We start from the raw sequence: 14,473 nt of genomic DNA, 5'->3' as shown, positions 1-14,473 counted from the left end.
AATGTTATAGATAGATAGATTCATCATACTTTAGGGTATTGTATTGCATAATCAATCCTGTATAGAATTATTGGTTGTCACTCCCTTACTATAAATAATAAATAATAAATAATAAATAACGTTGCTGGTTCAAAACCCTTGATTTGCTGCTGCTGCGGCGGCGAAACCTTCAAAAAAAATTTCAAAAAAAAAAAAATTCGAAAATTTTTTTTTCGAATTTTTTTTTTTACAATCACATGTAATTCTGTATGTTAATCACATGTGATTATAAACCCAATCACATGTGATTATGCATGTCAAATTCAATCACATGTGATTGTATAATTCAATCACATGTGATTGTGCAGATAAATCACATGTGATTGTAAAGAAAAATTCGTAAAAAAAAATTCAAAATTTAAAGAAAATTTTTTTTGGGAAAAAAAGATTTTTGAATTTTTTTTTTCAATCACATGTGATTTTCGTGCCACATATCACCCTCTCATTGGTCCCTTGAATCTCAGCTTAATTTATGTATTCAAATGAATATTCTTAACAAACAAATATAGTAAGGTGGATATTTTTAATTTTTTTTATTTTGAGACGTAGGTAGTAAAAAAAAGAGAAGAAAATTGTTAAGCATTTATGGTATGTACACAATTCATCATACTTTAGGTATTGTATTGCATAATCAATCCTGTATAGAATTATTGGTTGTCACTCCCTTACTATAAATAATAAATAACGTTGCTGGTTCAAAACCCTTGATTTGCTGCTGCTGCGGCGGCGAAACCTTTTTTTTTTTTTTTTTTTTTTTTTTTTCCTATTTCAAAATAATCAAGTGTAGTCCAAAATCATAGCCGTAGCTTCAGTGGTTCAAGTCGCCGGTATTTGAATATAATAATAATAAATACCAGTAATTAATAGAGTCTAAATATAAATAAATCTGTAATTTTTGCTATAATCATGGAAGCTGTTTCAAGGTCCGTGTTGGTACCAACGTTTCAAGAAAGGCGCTTATCTATTAATCCAACTCCATTGTCGTTTAAAATAAATTTTTGTTGTTTCCCTAAAATCAATCGAGGTCTTTTTGCTCATCGTCAAGTTTCAGGGGAAGATAATGGAGATGAAGAGCAACCACTACCTGTTGTAAATGATCATAATAATGATGATATTGGATTTAACAGTTTACTACTACCTGCTTCTGTATCTTCTTCTCCTGTACGGTATCATCATCATCATCATCGTCTATCTTAGAACAATGTGTAATTTATTTTAATTATTTGATTTATTACAAAAATGAATGATAAATAGAAGATAAATCATAAAAACTACTGGTAATTAACAACTAAAAATCCTTTCCATTGATTTGATTTTTTGCTAGTTTGTTCAATATAAATAAATAAATAAATTCTTGATATGATATGAATATATGTCTTTTTATGGCTGTGTTTTCTATTTTGAAGATCCGATGACTTAGATGTATATATGTATATGGACATTTTGTCAAAAAGATGATTAAACACATGATCATGTAGTTTATGAATAATGATGGATACTTGAAAAGGATGGTCAAGTTTTTAAGTGATGGCTTGTCATATTTTCTCAAGGACACACCGACATCAGATATGGTGGCACCACCAAGTGGGGGAGGAGGAACGAGAGGTGGGGCCGCGGGGCTCTTCAGAACCCCTATATCCGGGGGTGTGCAAACTGCAACCTCTGTTCATGACTTGCCTAGACCAGCCTTGGCAGTGCGTAATCTCATGGAACAGGTAGCTAAACATAAACATTAATCACTGCCTCATATGTTATCTGCCTCTCATCATTAATTCACTACCTCATATGTTTATTTATTTATTTTATTGTAGGCTAGGTTTGCTCACTTGTGTACCGTAATGTCTCGGATGCATCATCGACGTGAAGGATACCCATTTGGTTCCCTAGTAGACTTTGCACCAGACGCAATGGGACGTAAGTCATTGCATCCACTTTCATTGCTTACCGCTACACCTTCTTTTTTTTTCTTTTGAGTAGTGACTTCCTTCTAATCTAGGGTTCGAGGAATGATTGTCTACACTCCACCTCCCCCATACCCTACGTTCGTGGGATTGGGTATTGTTGTTGTTGTTGTTGTTGTTGTTGTTGTTGTTTTTGTCTTCCTACTGTAAAAACCCATTATGGGAGTCGGGGTGTAGAGACAAAAAACTTAATCAAAAAGAAACACACGGCTATTAACTACCAATGACGCGCCTCCTGTCACAAGCTGGTCACGTGAAGCGCACGACGTATAATCCTTAATTATGTGTTATAGTTACGTGGGCCATCGTGGAGAATGTCACTTAGTATTGCTACCAAAAGCGCTCTAAGAAGTTTGTTATACGTTACGCCACGTCACGGCGTGACGTATCTTTTACCAAGTCAACATTCTTTTAACCAACACATGTGTCCGGGATTTTCGTACCGTGTAGGCAAACGTGCAATCGATCGTGGGTCTGAATTAGAGACACAACTGCTACATTCTAGAAGGTTCTTTGAACGGTTATCTAGGGCATGTTCACAGGAGTCGGTTTCAAGATCGGATGGATGGTACTAGACTTAATTTCGAAGAGAGGCCAAACTCCGACTTCGAGGTTTCGTTGCTAAAGAATAACCCAAATCTACAAAGTGAAGGACCAAACGTCTCAACCTGTCCGCAACTGAAAACTATCTTGCTTGAAGAAGCACAACGATTGCTAGGTAGTATGGGGCCCCTTGATGCCTCCGAAACACTCGGGTTTTACGTGTCGTTATGCGTAAAGGACAATCATGGAAGAGCACAACGGGTATTTCGAATTTATAAGGTTGGGCCTAAATATAACTGTCACTCCTATTTCTAATGGGTAGTAGTTGTAAATATGACCTAGGTTCGTTCTTTAAAAAGTGGCGAATTTGAGGTTAGGTCATAAAGAGATCTTTGGTTATTTATATGAAGATAAAATTGTTTTGGGATTTTTAAACTAAAGTGCATAATTATAAATAAGGCGGAGGCTTCTCTAGGTATGCTTCAGTCGGGTCATGGTTGCTATGATGCTGGTCTATGTTGGGGCCAAGTAGTTAGGTAGGTTAAGGCCATAGAACATATAAGGTTATCTTAGAGGATGAGTAAATCTAACAAATCTACCGGACTCTGATCAGGTTGTCCAAAACTAGGGTCAGGTATGTCACTAGGGTTGAATGGTTGTAATACTATAGTCGTCACAAGTTCTCTTAGACTGACAACTTAGATAAATTAGCAGCTATGCTCCAATCTTATTCTTCTATCATGAACTAAGAACATTTTGAATAAACAAATCCACAAAATGAGATTGGAAGCCACCAGAGTAAGTTGGCATAATCGTGTAAAGTGATAATCTACTCTTACATCATACAATGAGGATAATAATCGGATCTCTTATACGTCATTAAGTCGGCAGATAGTAGGTGAGGGACTATGAAACTCCTTAGTTAGGACAAGGCAGACTATTTTTATGATAACAATCAAACAAGAACATGCAATAGGTATAACCATTTAGACGTTCCATCAGTAGGCAGTTAGGATGACTAACTAACCGGTGATTATCCCGAGAGTTCTCTCAAAGAGACAAATTGAATCTATCTCTAATGCTATGATCCTTATCTCTCTAGTGAATACACGAGGTATCATGAGAACAATGGCCTGCCGAGTTCAAAGAATCTATCAGTCATAGAATGACTAAGGGACCTATTTCTGATGAATTAGCTACGTTCGTTTGGGTACACTAGGTTTAAGTCACATCATAAGTTGGGTGGATAATAAATACTAAATCTGCAATTGTACATTCCATATTTCTACTTAAAGTATGGCCATCACAATAGTACTAATTATTACGTAACTACTCCAACATATACACCAATCATATCAACCACTCAGATATTTATGCTAGCAAGGTAATTGTATAACAAGTATAAAATGTTTGCAAATAATAAAAGGAAAACATGCTAAAAAGAAATAAATTAAACAAATGCTTGAATAGAATAAAACCTCAGATAGCGTCGTACACGTACAAATATTTGACCGAAGTCGTAATTCCCAAATTGCCTCCTTAGCTACTTAATTACTAATCAAAGTGATTTTTAATTAATTACAAACTATATAAATGTAAGTGTGTTGGAACGATGATAAGTGTGAATGTGTAGCGTGTTATAAATGAGATGTTGACACACTTATTTAGTTATTTATAGGCTTCAATCTTTGAGCATTTGGCAGTTTCAGTCCCTCCATATTTTCACTTTGGTCCCCGGATTTACTAGAGTGATTTCTTGGCTTGAAAGATTCCCTACCACACCGTCCTCCACACTTTGCAATGTTTCTGACTACACTCTTTCAGCTCTATAATTGATTATGTGTTAACTAATTTGCAGATCCCATATTTTCCTTTTCTCCTTTAGCTATACACACGAGGAACTTATTAGCTGATCCGAGGTGTACATTGGTGGTACAGGTTAGTATGGTTTCTAGTCATGGTTATGTTTCTGGTGGGCGTCTGGTGTACCCTTTTTTGACAGCTTCCTTTGCAGATACCTGGATGGAGTGGCTTGTCGAATGCAAGAGTTACTATTTTTGGCGATGTTGTTCCTCTACCTGAAGATGAGCAGGTTATGCAAACCTACAAGTATATTTGTAATGATCAGTTTTAGCGCTAGGAATGATGTATAATTTAAATGAAGTATCACTAGTCCATACGTACGTATAGCAATGTATTGTATTGTGTTGTACAACTTTTGTTGGCTGATTTATGGCAAAGTGACGTATTGTGGTTTTCGTTTTTTAGGAATGGGCTCATAAGCAGTATATAGCAAAACATCAACAGGGGCCTTCACAGAAATGGGGAAACTTTTACTACTTCAGAATGCAAAATATAAGGTTAGTTGATCATGTACAGTCTGTGTAGAAACTATAGTATTGTTGGAGCAGTGATATATATTTTATTTGATTAGATTAAATTAGAATAGATGTGGCAAACCGATTCTGCTATATAGATTATCATAGGAGTGGTGTTTCAGGACCAAATTAATGGAAGTGTGTTCCTTTGAAGCAGTGATATATATTTTATTGGAGGTTTTGGGACGGTTGCTTGGGTTAATGTAAGAGAATACGAGGCTCTTCGACCTGACAAGATTGCTGTTGATGGAGGCGAACAGAACCTGAAGGTGAGTAAAGGTTTAGTTTGGTTTTCAATGTTATTCGTGTATATTAATTATATGGTGGTGATGCATGGTTTAATAACGAGATTGTACATGTGGGGTGGTAGGAGCTAAATATGATATTCTCGAAGCCCATAAAAGAACTTTTGTCACTAGAAACGCAAGTGGATGATGCAGCACTAATATCTATAGATAGCAAGGGAACGGATGTTCGTGTACGCCAAGGTGCACAGGTAAGTAAATTGAAACATAAAAAAGCTTTGTCAGATTTGATGTTAATTCTTTGTTTCAACAGAATAATAATAATAATAATTATAATGATAGTAGCATTACCATGTGGCAGTTTAACATACAGAGGTTAGCATTTGAAGAAGGACATGGAGTTGAAACGCTGGAGGAAGCCAAAACAGCACTGTGGAACTTAATTCGAAGAGTTGGTGGTTTTGACATGGAGCACAAGTTTTAGGCCGACCACACCACACCACACCACACTATTCTCAGGGTTTGGTGTTTTTATGCAAGTGGATTAAATTGTCGAAAGATACTACTGTTGTACTATTCTACCATCATTGCTTTCCCCTAGCAAATTAGTGAGGATTGTAGACAGATAAATGCATGTGAAACATCAAGTTGCTTTTAAGTTTTAATTCGATTATAATATGTACCATAATAATCATAATCATGGAGGATTAATTAATAATGTCACGAGATTGTAAGTTGTAGCTTCACTGTGGGTTTGCGTTTTTAATTAATAATGTTAATGTTAATGTTAATGTGAATTCTATTCTATTTATCATACGAAACCAAAAGTATATAATTCTAGTCCGATATGATAGAACCACGTAGTTAACAAAGCAATGTGTATACTATTTGGTTCTATCCCTCAAGTCCGAATGATAAAACGAGATGCTAGAATGCTAGACATCTTGGAAGGAAATTGAAATATCAACCATAACCATTTGCCAAACTTAGTTGAGGAATACCGTACACTTTTGTTATATGATAAAATAAAAATGAGATCATTTAAAAAAGAAAAAAAAAACCGCAATGATAAAAGAGACAACTGATACTCATAGTATATGTCAGATGCAATATACACAATTGGTATCAAATTGTGCATGTTTAAAACATTCAACACAAGTTACTTATCGTTTAAACAAATGGTACAAGTCTGCAGTTAATCCTTGAAAGACTACACTTGCCGTACAAAAAAAAAAAAAAAAAAAAAAAAACAAATGTGTTTGGGGCACCAAACACACATAAAGGGATGAATTGATCATCTGTACGTGTGAAAATTAAAACTATAACACAATATAGAAGAACAATATACAACTTCAATTCAATTTCCATATGCTCTCTCAATGTATATACTCTTAATGCAACTACATTAACAACAGCTTCAAAGGGGGTGACCTGGGGTCTTCAATCCTGAATGCCAGCCCACACCAGTATCTAAGTTTCAACTGTAAGGTAGTGTTATATTAAATATATATGCAAGAGATACACCGTCTAGATTTCTTGCACATAAAAACCGTTGGCAGCGGAAAAAAATGCGGTCACTACCTTCCTTCACCGTAAAGCAAATTCTCACCACATATATATATAATAAGGTACACTTGCAAACTAAAATAATTGAGCTTACCAAGTATCCAAAATCATCTGCGAATTGATAACTCAGTAGAGACCCAACATTCTTAGCTCTGTAACATGGCTAGGGTCAAGTTCGGCAGCATCCTTGTTGACTTCTCTGTCTTCGACAATGTATTCCTGGTAATAAATAAATAAAGAAATCAATTTCATCAGTAAACTTTGCAGACTTTTATTTGATAAAGTGAGAAAAAGCATTAGACCCAAATCCGCTCAACCTCAAACCTAATTTGTAATTCAAATGAGTAGTGAGAAATGAGTTCAATACAGATTCATCTTGTTCCTATCTGAGATATACACACTGCTCATATACATTCATACATATACGTATATCATCATCATCATCTACACCCTGTTCTTACCATTACACATGGGTTTAGCATCAAACACGCGAATTAAATTGTTACAGAGAGAAACTTCATTTCAGGTCATTTAAGAAAAAGGAACACCCTAATGGTGAACTTATCAAGGCCGTGATTTTATCAAGCTCATGTTGATGAGGCTTAAAGTCAGAAAGTCAAATGTTGGGTGTATTCTAGGCTTAATTGTAGTGTGTTGTGAAAGATGAGACTGATTATGTTAAGTCGAGTGTGTTTGGTGGTTGGTACTGATGTCAGATTGTTGATTTTAGATTGTTAGGCATTAGTTCTGTTTCTTTGTTGTTTTGGGTTGTAACTGCACTCTGTTGTTTTCTGGTTAGGGTCGGTTCTGTGCCTGACCCTTGGTTCTGCTTTGTATGCTTGTGTTTTTCTTTATTAATATATTCCATTTTATTTGCTAAAAACAAAAAAGAATTAGAACAGGATAAGAACAAAAACACTCAAGAGTATGTATACAAATACCTAACGAATACTATGTTGCTTTTGTATTTTCAGACCTGCATGAAGCCTAATACTAATAGCAACAAAGGCATCAATTAATTTTATCCCCATCACTTCTGTTTTGGTATGGGCTTCAGATAGGAACTTACCACAAACTACAATGAAATTGGTACTCAAAAAATAAATAGCAACACTGATGTTTACAAGCAACGTTTTGGTCTTTTAGTTAATAGCAACATAATTAGAAACATAAACATAGTCATATTAATTAGTTAATAGGGCTTTTCTTGCCTAGTAATTATGATTTCATCCCTAAAAAAATGCGTCAAACTATGTCAATAATTAGGGTTTATTTCCTTCCTTTTTTGTATATGCTCTTTCTTTAACACAAATAGCCCAACCCTTTTCCGGTTACGATTAATTATTCCACATAAAATTTTGATATTGTTGACTAATAATCCCGTTCACCTCAAATCGCTTCGGCATATGGCCGACAAGCGATTAATCGACCAAGGTGTCAAACTTTTGCAACCCTGCCATGCAAGTACTAAGGACTAGGAGGACTAGAGATTTGAATAATCCTAAAATTCATCGAGTGATTTTCCATGACAGTTTGTTTGACTCCTATTATACAATTACAATTTTTGTATAAGAGATGAAAGAGCCGACCTTTGTCAGTTCTTGTTTTGCAAGGATGTGATAGTGGCGTTCATTGATTCGCTGTCCACAAATTATGGCTATAAAGAAACCATAGAGCAAGCCCACCAAAACGATTGCTAAGACTGAAATTAGAAAAATGAGACAGGTTAGAACATGTATTCTCATTGTTAAGCATGATTAGACAACACAAAATCTCTCGTGTTTTTGGCTATAAAAAACCTTTTTTTTTTTTTTTTGCCAACAACAACGATACCCAAACCCGCGCATGCGAGGTATGGGGGAGGTGAGATGTAGACAATCCTTTTATTGCCAAATACTTCAATTATAGTTCAGTTCACCTCATGCAAGAAACATAAACATGAGGTAGTGTTTAAATTAGGAATCAAATATCTCTCTCATGCATATCCCATGTTCATCTTATCAAAGTAATTAATGCAAACCAACATTGTGAATGTTGGAACAACATTCACAATGTTGTTAAACAGAAAGGAAATTAAATTACGCTTACCAGCCATCGTATAAAAGCCATAAGGGTGCTCTTCATATCCAAACATTTCTCTAAGTTCATCTCCATAAAACTTATAGACCAAGACACCTAAGAATGCAACAATCTGTTGAAAAAGTATCCAATCAATCAACCACATTCTCATCAAAAGCAAGTCGATAATGAGACAGTACATTCATATTCACAGTGTTAACAAGAAACACAAGGAAGAAGGATTCATGTAGTTAGTCAGCTTCCCTAATGTGACTGAAACCAATGTGCAAAAACAATAAAGCATCACACACTGGCGGTACAGGCTGACATTTTTATTACAACAATTTAGTAGCTATCAGCTGAAAACACTTGTTAATTTCTTATCCACCCCCATATCAATCATATTATATATTCCACAACGCTCGCTTTGAACCATAAATTGGTCAATAAGACACAAATAGTCAATAGAATAACTGAATCAGAATTATACCATGAATTTTACAATAACAACAATGACTGATGCGTATGTATGCCATGGTGAACACCCATTTACATTAATAAATATGTAGAGTTGTTGATTTAGCAATAGTTTGTAACATGAGACTACAACTAGACAACTAGTAATAAGGCATATTACGTTATAAAAATGTGTGACATCACGTGTGTAGCAATCAACAGTGTATTTGTTAATTCTTGCCAATGTAAGATTAACGCTATGAAATCACAATCAATAGTAAAGATATACAATGTATAACTTGATTCGATGAAGTCAAACTAGGACTTTAACTTAAATGAATACAACAAATAAATAAATAAAAATGGCATTCATACCAGTTGAACAATGACGAAAATGAATGCATGATCTCTTGCAACCAGCAACTGAAATTTTAACCTCAACCACCAGCGATCAGGTGGGACATTTGCTCGTAGTATAAACACTGCCCTACATTCCGTGCAGTGAGAGAAAGCAAAACCTTCCTGAAACAATGATAGTCACGTACATCGGTAATCGTTTTTTGATGTGACCCAGAAATTATCGTCATCGGTATAATGAAATGAATATTGATCAAGATAACAGGTTATATGCCAACTGTTTATGAAACCCACTACAACTATATCTTAAAATTAAATACCGTGGCGATATTATATACTTCTCTTTTTAAAGGCAAAGTATTCAGAATCACTCACAGACGGGAGGAATAACCCACCCACCCAATCATTTTCCACGCACACACGCGCATTCGGGCGGAAAACGGAACCGCATTACAGGAACCCGATCCTTAAACCATCCCGAGGGGCAGGCGGAGCGGGCCGAAATCATAGAATACGGGTCAGTAAAACCTCCCCGGGGTCACTCCATAAAACGGGTAAATACCGTGGTGATATTATATACTTCATATTATATGTATATGTATATATATATATATATATATATATATATATATATATATATATATATATATATATATATATCAGTATCACATCGACCCGGTGGGGTTGCAGAACAAAGTGGTATTTATTGAAAAAGTGACAATTGATAGCAGAAAGAAGTACTAGCTATTTGACTTCATCTTGAGCACGTAGCTGTAAAGAAAGAGAGTCAATTTGTTTCAATTACTAGATTACCATATTTATTTATTTATTTATTTAAGAACATACAATACATACCCTGGTTGACCTCCAATTATCAAGACAAGACCTATGGACATATTTCTGGGTGCCTCTACAATGGCATGGCGCAATCAAATCTTCTCCTGTGAATCAGTCAGTTATCAAGGAAGGAATCTCAATATAGGAGACTCTTAAAACATATCAAGAAAAATGGTTGTATTATTTCAATCACAAACAACAAAAAGAGTCCACACACCTTCCGTATCAAGGCATATGCGGCACTGTGATTGGTCAGAAGTTACCAGACTAGAATTTTCATTAACGTCATCATTATCAGAACCATCATGTGAATCTTCTTCTACAGCTATCAAACAATCGCTGCTAGCTACACGTCTTATTTCAAATGTAGATGATGATGATGATGATGATGATGATGAATGGTTGTCACCTCTCTCAGCAGCAGCAGCAGCATTTTTAGACTCATTTAAGATGGGTTCTGCTTCTTCTGAAGAGCCGCCTTCTCTTGGATTGTCATTTGACATTAGTTGCATCTTGAGACACGTACAATCTGGATCCAACCACAACTTACAAACAAGTTTCTCCAATTTACCATTTCAACACAAAAAGCAAATTTCTGCAAGATTTAGACAAGCATGTTAACTATTCACATAGATTCGTCATATTGATTAGTGAAACAATGGCATGAAGCACGAACCAGCGAAGAATAACATTAGTGAACATGGTCTCAACCAAACTATGTCTTGTATGAAATCAGTTGCAAGATAAAGAGAACCATATCAGCTGTACCAGTTTGACTTGGTATGCTCTAGTTATGTTCAATTCATAAAACCATTATAGGTTAAATTTTTATTTGACTCATGCTAATGGCAAATAGCACATTTCTATCCAAATCTCTATTTATAGGCCCTCTATGGTTGTTTTTTCCTTCCAAAGTTCATTCAGGGGATCAAGGTGTGGTCTTACATTCCTTGATGCATTTTTGTAGATATATGTACAAACCGAGTTGGTGAACGAAAGTTCAGTTAACTGAAATTATTATTTTCTATATACATAATGACTTACATATATATGTATATTATTAAATAAAACAAATGCGGTCAACTTCTTAAATTTTCCACCTTTTTAACCACACAGCATATTCTCTGTTGATACTGTTACTATAAAAGCAGAAATATAACACAAAACGACTTTTCTTCTCTTTCACACCACCAACGCCACCGCTATACATCTTTGTATTCACACTCTTCCACTAAATCTAGCAATTGCTCACTATCTCCACCACCATCCCAAGTCTCGAATAAACAAGTAGCTTGCCAGCTACCATTAATGATATCTTTGTTACTTATATCAATCTGGCTGTTCTTGATTCAGTTCAGTTTTTTGTAACTATTCAGTTTTCATTCTTAAAAAAACCCACACATACACACACACCCACACCCACATACAATATCTCTGATACTTATATCAATTTGGCCGTTCTTGATTCAGTTCAGTTTTTTGTAATTCTTTAGCTTTCCATTCTTAAAAAGACTGAAACACACACACACACACACACACACGCGCGCGGGCACGTACACACAAACATATAACTGATCAAGCCAAAATTCACCGGTGAATTCTGTTTATCAATTACTTCGGTCACTTGTATCATGACATTTCTTTGATAGTTGGTATTCTCATTATTATCGATTATTTTGGTCACCTGTATAACAAGTTTCTTAACCGGTAAATTTTGGCTTAGATCAATAACCAAAACAGATCCAAACACCAAAACCTGACAAATATCGCAATTCCACAAAATGCAGAAACTTGAAGACCTAACAACAACCCGAATGACTAACCCAAACCATTAACATCAGTTATTTAGGATTTAGAAACCTTTTGGTTACGGCTCACAATTCGGTTCGGTTTCGGTTGTTATTGGCCACTAATACCAATCAGTAACTGGTTATTAGATGACCATAGAATAAGTGGTTCTGGGATCCATACAAAACGCAAATGTGAGGTCAACTAAAAATTTCTAGAAGATGAAGACCAATAATTACGATTAAGAAACCTATAACAATCAGCTGCTTAATGTACATAGGACGTTTTATTAATGGGATAAATGATAAAATATTGAGAGAAACAATTCTTACATATAAATTCGGGGGATAATGAACCCTAAGTCTGAACAAAGTATCGGCCGGTCAATGAAGATCTGTCCAAAGGAGATCTCCAAAAATAACTCGATTTGAATAGGGACTTAACGATAGCAAATTAGAATCTCGCTTCTATCCAATTTAGGGAGTTTTTTAGGTGAGCATGCCTTATAAGCACCGGTATAAAAAAAACAAAAAACTTACTCGTATTATTCACCGATTAATCGTTTTTACTAACACTAATCCGTTTAATTAATCGTTCAATGACGATTGATTGATTGGTCAATATCGAATTTACTGTCAAAGTCAAAATTGATCAACATTCCAACATGAATTTATACATGAACTTTAGAGCACTCGGTGTCAGTTTATTTTTTTCGCCATTGGTGGTAATCGATGCAGGGATCGACCGTCAGTCGACACCGGTACAACGTCGGTTTTACACTGTCGGGTACTGATGGTGTGAAATCTGACCGTTTGATTCGGAATTTTCAAAAAACTAGCCGTTAAACGGCTAGGTTTCCTATTTTTTTTTTTTTTCTTTTTTCCTCATAAATATTTTTACACACTTTCACTTATTTTTCCTCACCACGTTTATGTCTATTCTCTTTTTCCATTCAATATCAAACAATATATGTCTTTTAATTTTTTAATAACAATGTCGTTTTCGAGTTCGTCGGACGATTTTACAAACTATACGCTCAGCACTTTAGATTAACTTAATTCTTCAAGCAATGATGGTGCAAATTCCCGTCAAATTCCCGTTGTTACATACGTCGTGATCATTATGGTGCACATGATCGTTTAATGGACGATTATTTTGTCGAGGGTTTCAAATATACGGATGAAAATATCAAGCGACGGTTCTGGATGCGCCAACATAATTTTCTAAGAATTATAGATGATATTCTAACCTACTCCGCAAATTCATTATCGCCATATTTTAGATGGTTTTAGATGAGACAAGATTCACATGGCAAATGGAGTATTAGTACGCATTTGAAGATTATCGCGGCACTACGTCAGCTAGCATGCGGTTATACACTGAATGCGTTGGATGAGTATTTGCAAAAGTCCGAACGTGTTGCTCGGGAGTCTCTACTCAACTTTACAGAATGAACTGGTTCAAAATATGCAACGTACTTGGATAGAAAGGTGCGACGCTCGTAATCGAAGAGCAAGGGAGCTACGAGATAAAGAATTGCACGAAGGCTTACGACCCGATTTGGTTGAGCATGTGTGATCTATCCGAGATTAAAAGTACTTTTATGTTTTGTATTGAGTAATTTAGTTTATTTTATGAATAAATGTAATTTTATTTTATTTTATTTTATTTTATTTTAGGGTAAATTCCATAAAAAAGTAACATATTATACCAGTTTTCCTATTTTCAGTAATATATTTCATTTCACCATAAAAAATGAGTATATTTTCGAAAGTTAATCAAAAAGAAGGGGTGTTGTTAACTTTTGTTAATTTTCTCAGTTGAGTGTCAACTTTGCATAACATGCCAAGTCCTTTATCGACCAACGTTTTCAAATCTCGATTTCGACGCACGTTTTCGATGCACGATTTCGACACGCGTTTTCGAGGTGTGTTTTTCGATGCGTGGTTTTTCAATGCGCGTTTTCGAGGCGTGTTTTTAGATGCGTGGTTTTTCAATGAACGTTTTCGAGGCTTGTTTTTCGATACGCGTTTTCGATGCGTGTTTTTCCCATATAAAGTGATTCCCAAAGACATGATCAAAAATGGAAACATTTCGATACGCGTCGAAATCGCGCCTCAAGAACGCGCGTCGAAATCGTGAGTTGAAAACGTGCCACGATCGACGCGCATCGAAGACGCTCCTTGAAAACGCGCCTCGAAAACGCATGTCTAAAACGAAAGTCGATAAAGGACTTGACATGTAA

At 35.4% G+C, this 14,473-nt stretch overlaps 2 protein-coding genes across 6 annotated transcripts; one reads left to right on the top strand and one right to left on the bottom strand.

Moving 5' to 3' along the window:
• The first annotated feature begins 750 nt into the window (after positions 1-750).
• LOC139840097 (uncharacterized) lies at positions 751-5,937 on the top strand. 2 transcript variants are annotated; one of them, XM_071830320.1, is made up of 9 exons: positions 751-1,200; positions 1,518-1,754; positions 1,851-1,953; positions 4,402-4,481; positions 4,558-4,635; positions 4,812-4,903; positions 5,079-5,190; positions 5,292-5,417; positions 5,528-5,937. In XM_071830320.1, the coding sequence occupies exons 1-9, from the start codon at positions 946-948 to the stop codon at positions 5,648-5,650; spliced, it is 1,206 nt and encodes a 401-aa protein (XP_071686421.1). In that variant the 5' UTR covers positions 751-945; the 3' UTR covers positions 5,651-5,937. The 2 variants fall into 2 exon arrangements, with proteins under 2 accessions (XP_071686421.1, XP_071686422.1); XM_071830321.1 differs by having other exon boundaries at positions 756-1,200; positions 1,590-1,754; positions 5,528-5,935.
• A 333-nt stretch (positions 5,938-6,270) lies between these two features.
• Positions 6,271-12,695, bottom strand: LOC139839465 (uncharacterized). 4 transcript variants are annotated; one of them, XM_071829527.1, is made up of 8 exons: positions 12,561-12,695; positions 10,658-11,035; positions 10,459-10,544; positions 9,622-9,768; positions 8,821-8,923; positions 8,322-8,434; positions 6,827-6,951; positions 6,271-6,647 (listed from the first exon to the last, which is right to left on the bottom strand). In XM_071829527.1, exons 2-7 carry the CDS (start codon positions 10,950-10,952, stop codon positions 6,859-6,861), a joined length of 837 nt encoding a protein of 278 aa, XP_071685628.1. In that variant the 5' UTR covers positions 10,953-11,035; positions 12,561-12,695; the 3' UTR covers positions 6,271-6,647; positions 6,827-6,858. The 4 variants fall into 4 exon arrangements, with proteins under 4 accessions (XP_071685628.1, XP_071685631.1, XP_071685629.1 ...); XM_071829530.1 differs by having other exon boundaries at positions 10,459-10,538; XM_071829528.1 differs by lacking the exon at positions 12,561-12,695 and adding an exon at positions 11,117-12,543.
• Positions 12,696-14,473: the final 1,778 nt, after the last annotated feature.

The sequence above is a fragment of the Rutidosis leptorrhynchoides genome, chromosome 4, assembly GCF_046630445.1.
Source record: "Rutidosis leptorrhynchoides isolate AG116_Rl617_1_P2 chromosome 4, CSIRO_AGI_Rlap_v1, whole genome shotgun sequence".
Taxonomy (NCBI): Eukaryota; Viridiplantae; Streptophyta; class Magnoliopsida; order Asterales; family Asteraceae; genus Rutidosis; species Rutidosis leptorrhynchoides.
Note: the sequence above shows the minus strand (reverse complement) of the source record. Positions and strands in the feature narration are given on the sequence as shown.

What these genes read in the sequence shown, in the direction of transcription:
- LOC139840097 (XM_071830320.1), top strand. Translation starts at nt 946, where the DNA reads ATGGAAGCTGTTTCAAGGTCCGTGTTGGTACCAACGTTTCAAGAAAGG. An exon ending in CTTCTGTATCTTCTTCTCCT is followed by an intron (nt 1,201 to 1,517) that starts GTACGGTATCAT and finishes ATGATCATGTAG; the next exon opens with TTTATGAATAATGATGGATA. An exon ending in TGCACCAGACGCAATGGGAC is followed by an intron (nt 1,954 to 4,401) that starts GTAAGTCATTGC and finishes ACTAATTTGCAG; the next exon opens with ATCCCATATTTTCCTTTTCT.
- LOC139839465 (XM_071829527.1), bottom strand. Translation starts at nt 10,952, where the DNA reads ATGCAACTAATGTCAAATGACAATCCAAGAGAAGGCGGCTCTTCAGAA. An exon ending in ATAATTGGAGGTCAACCAGG is followed by an intron (nt 9,769 to 10,458) that starts GTATGTATTGTA and finishes TCATTGTTTCAG; the next exon opens with GAAGGTTTTGCTTTCTCTCA. An exon ending in TGGCTTTTATACGATGGCTG is followed by an intron (nt 8,435 to 8,820) that starts GTAAGCGTAATT and finishes TTCTAATTTCAG; the next exon opens with TCTTAGCAATCGTTTTGGTG.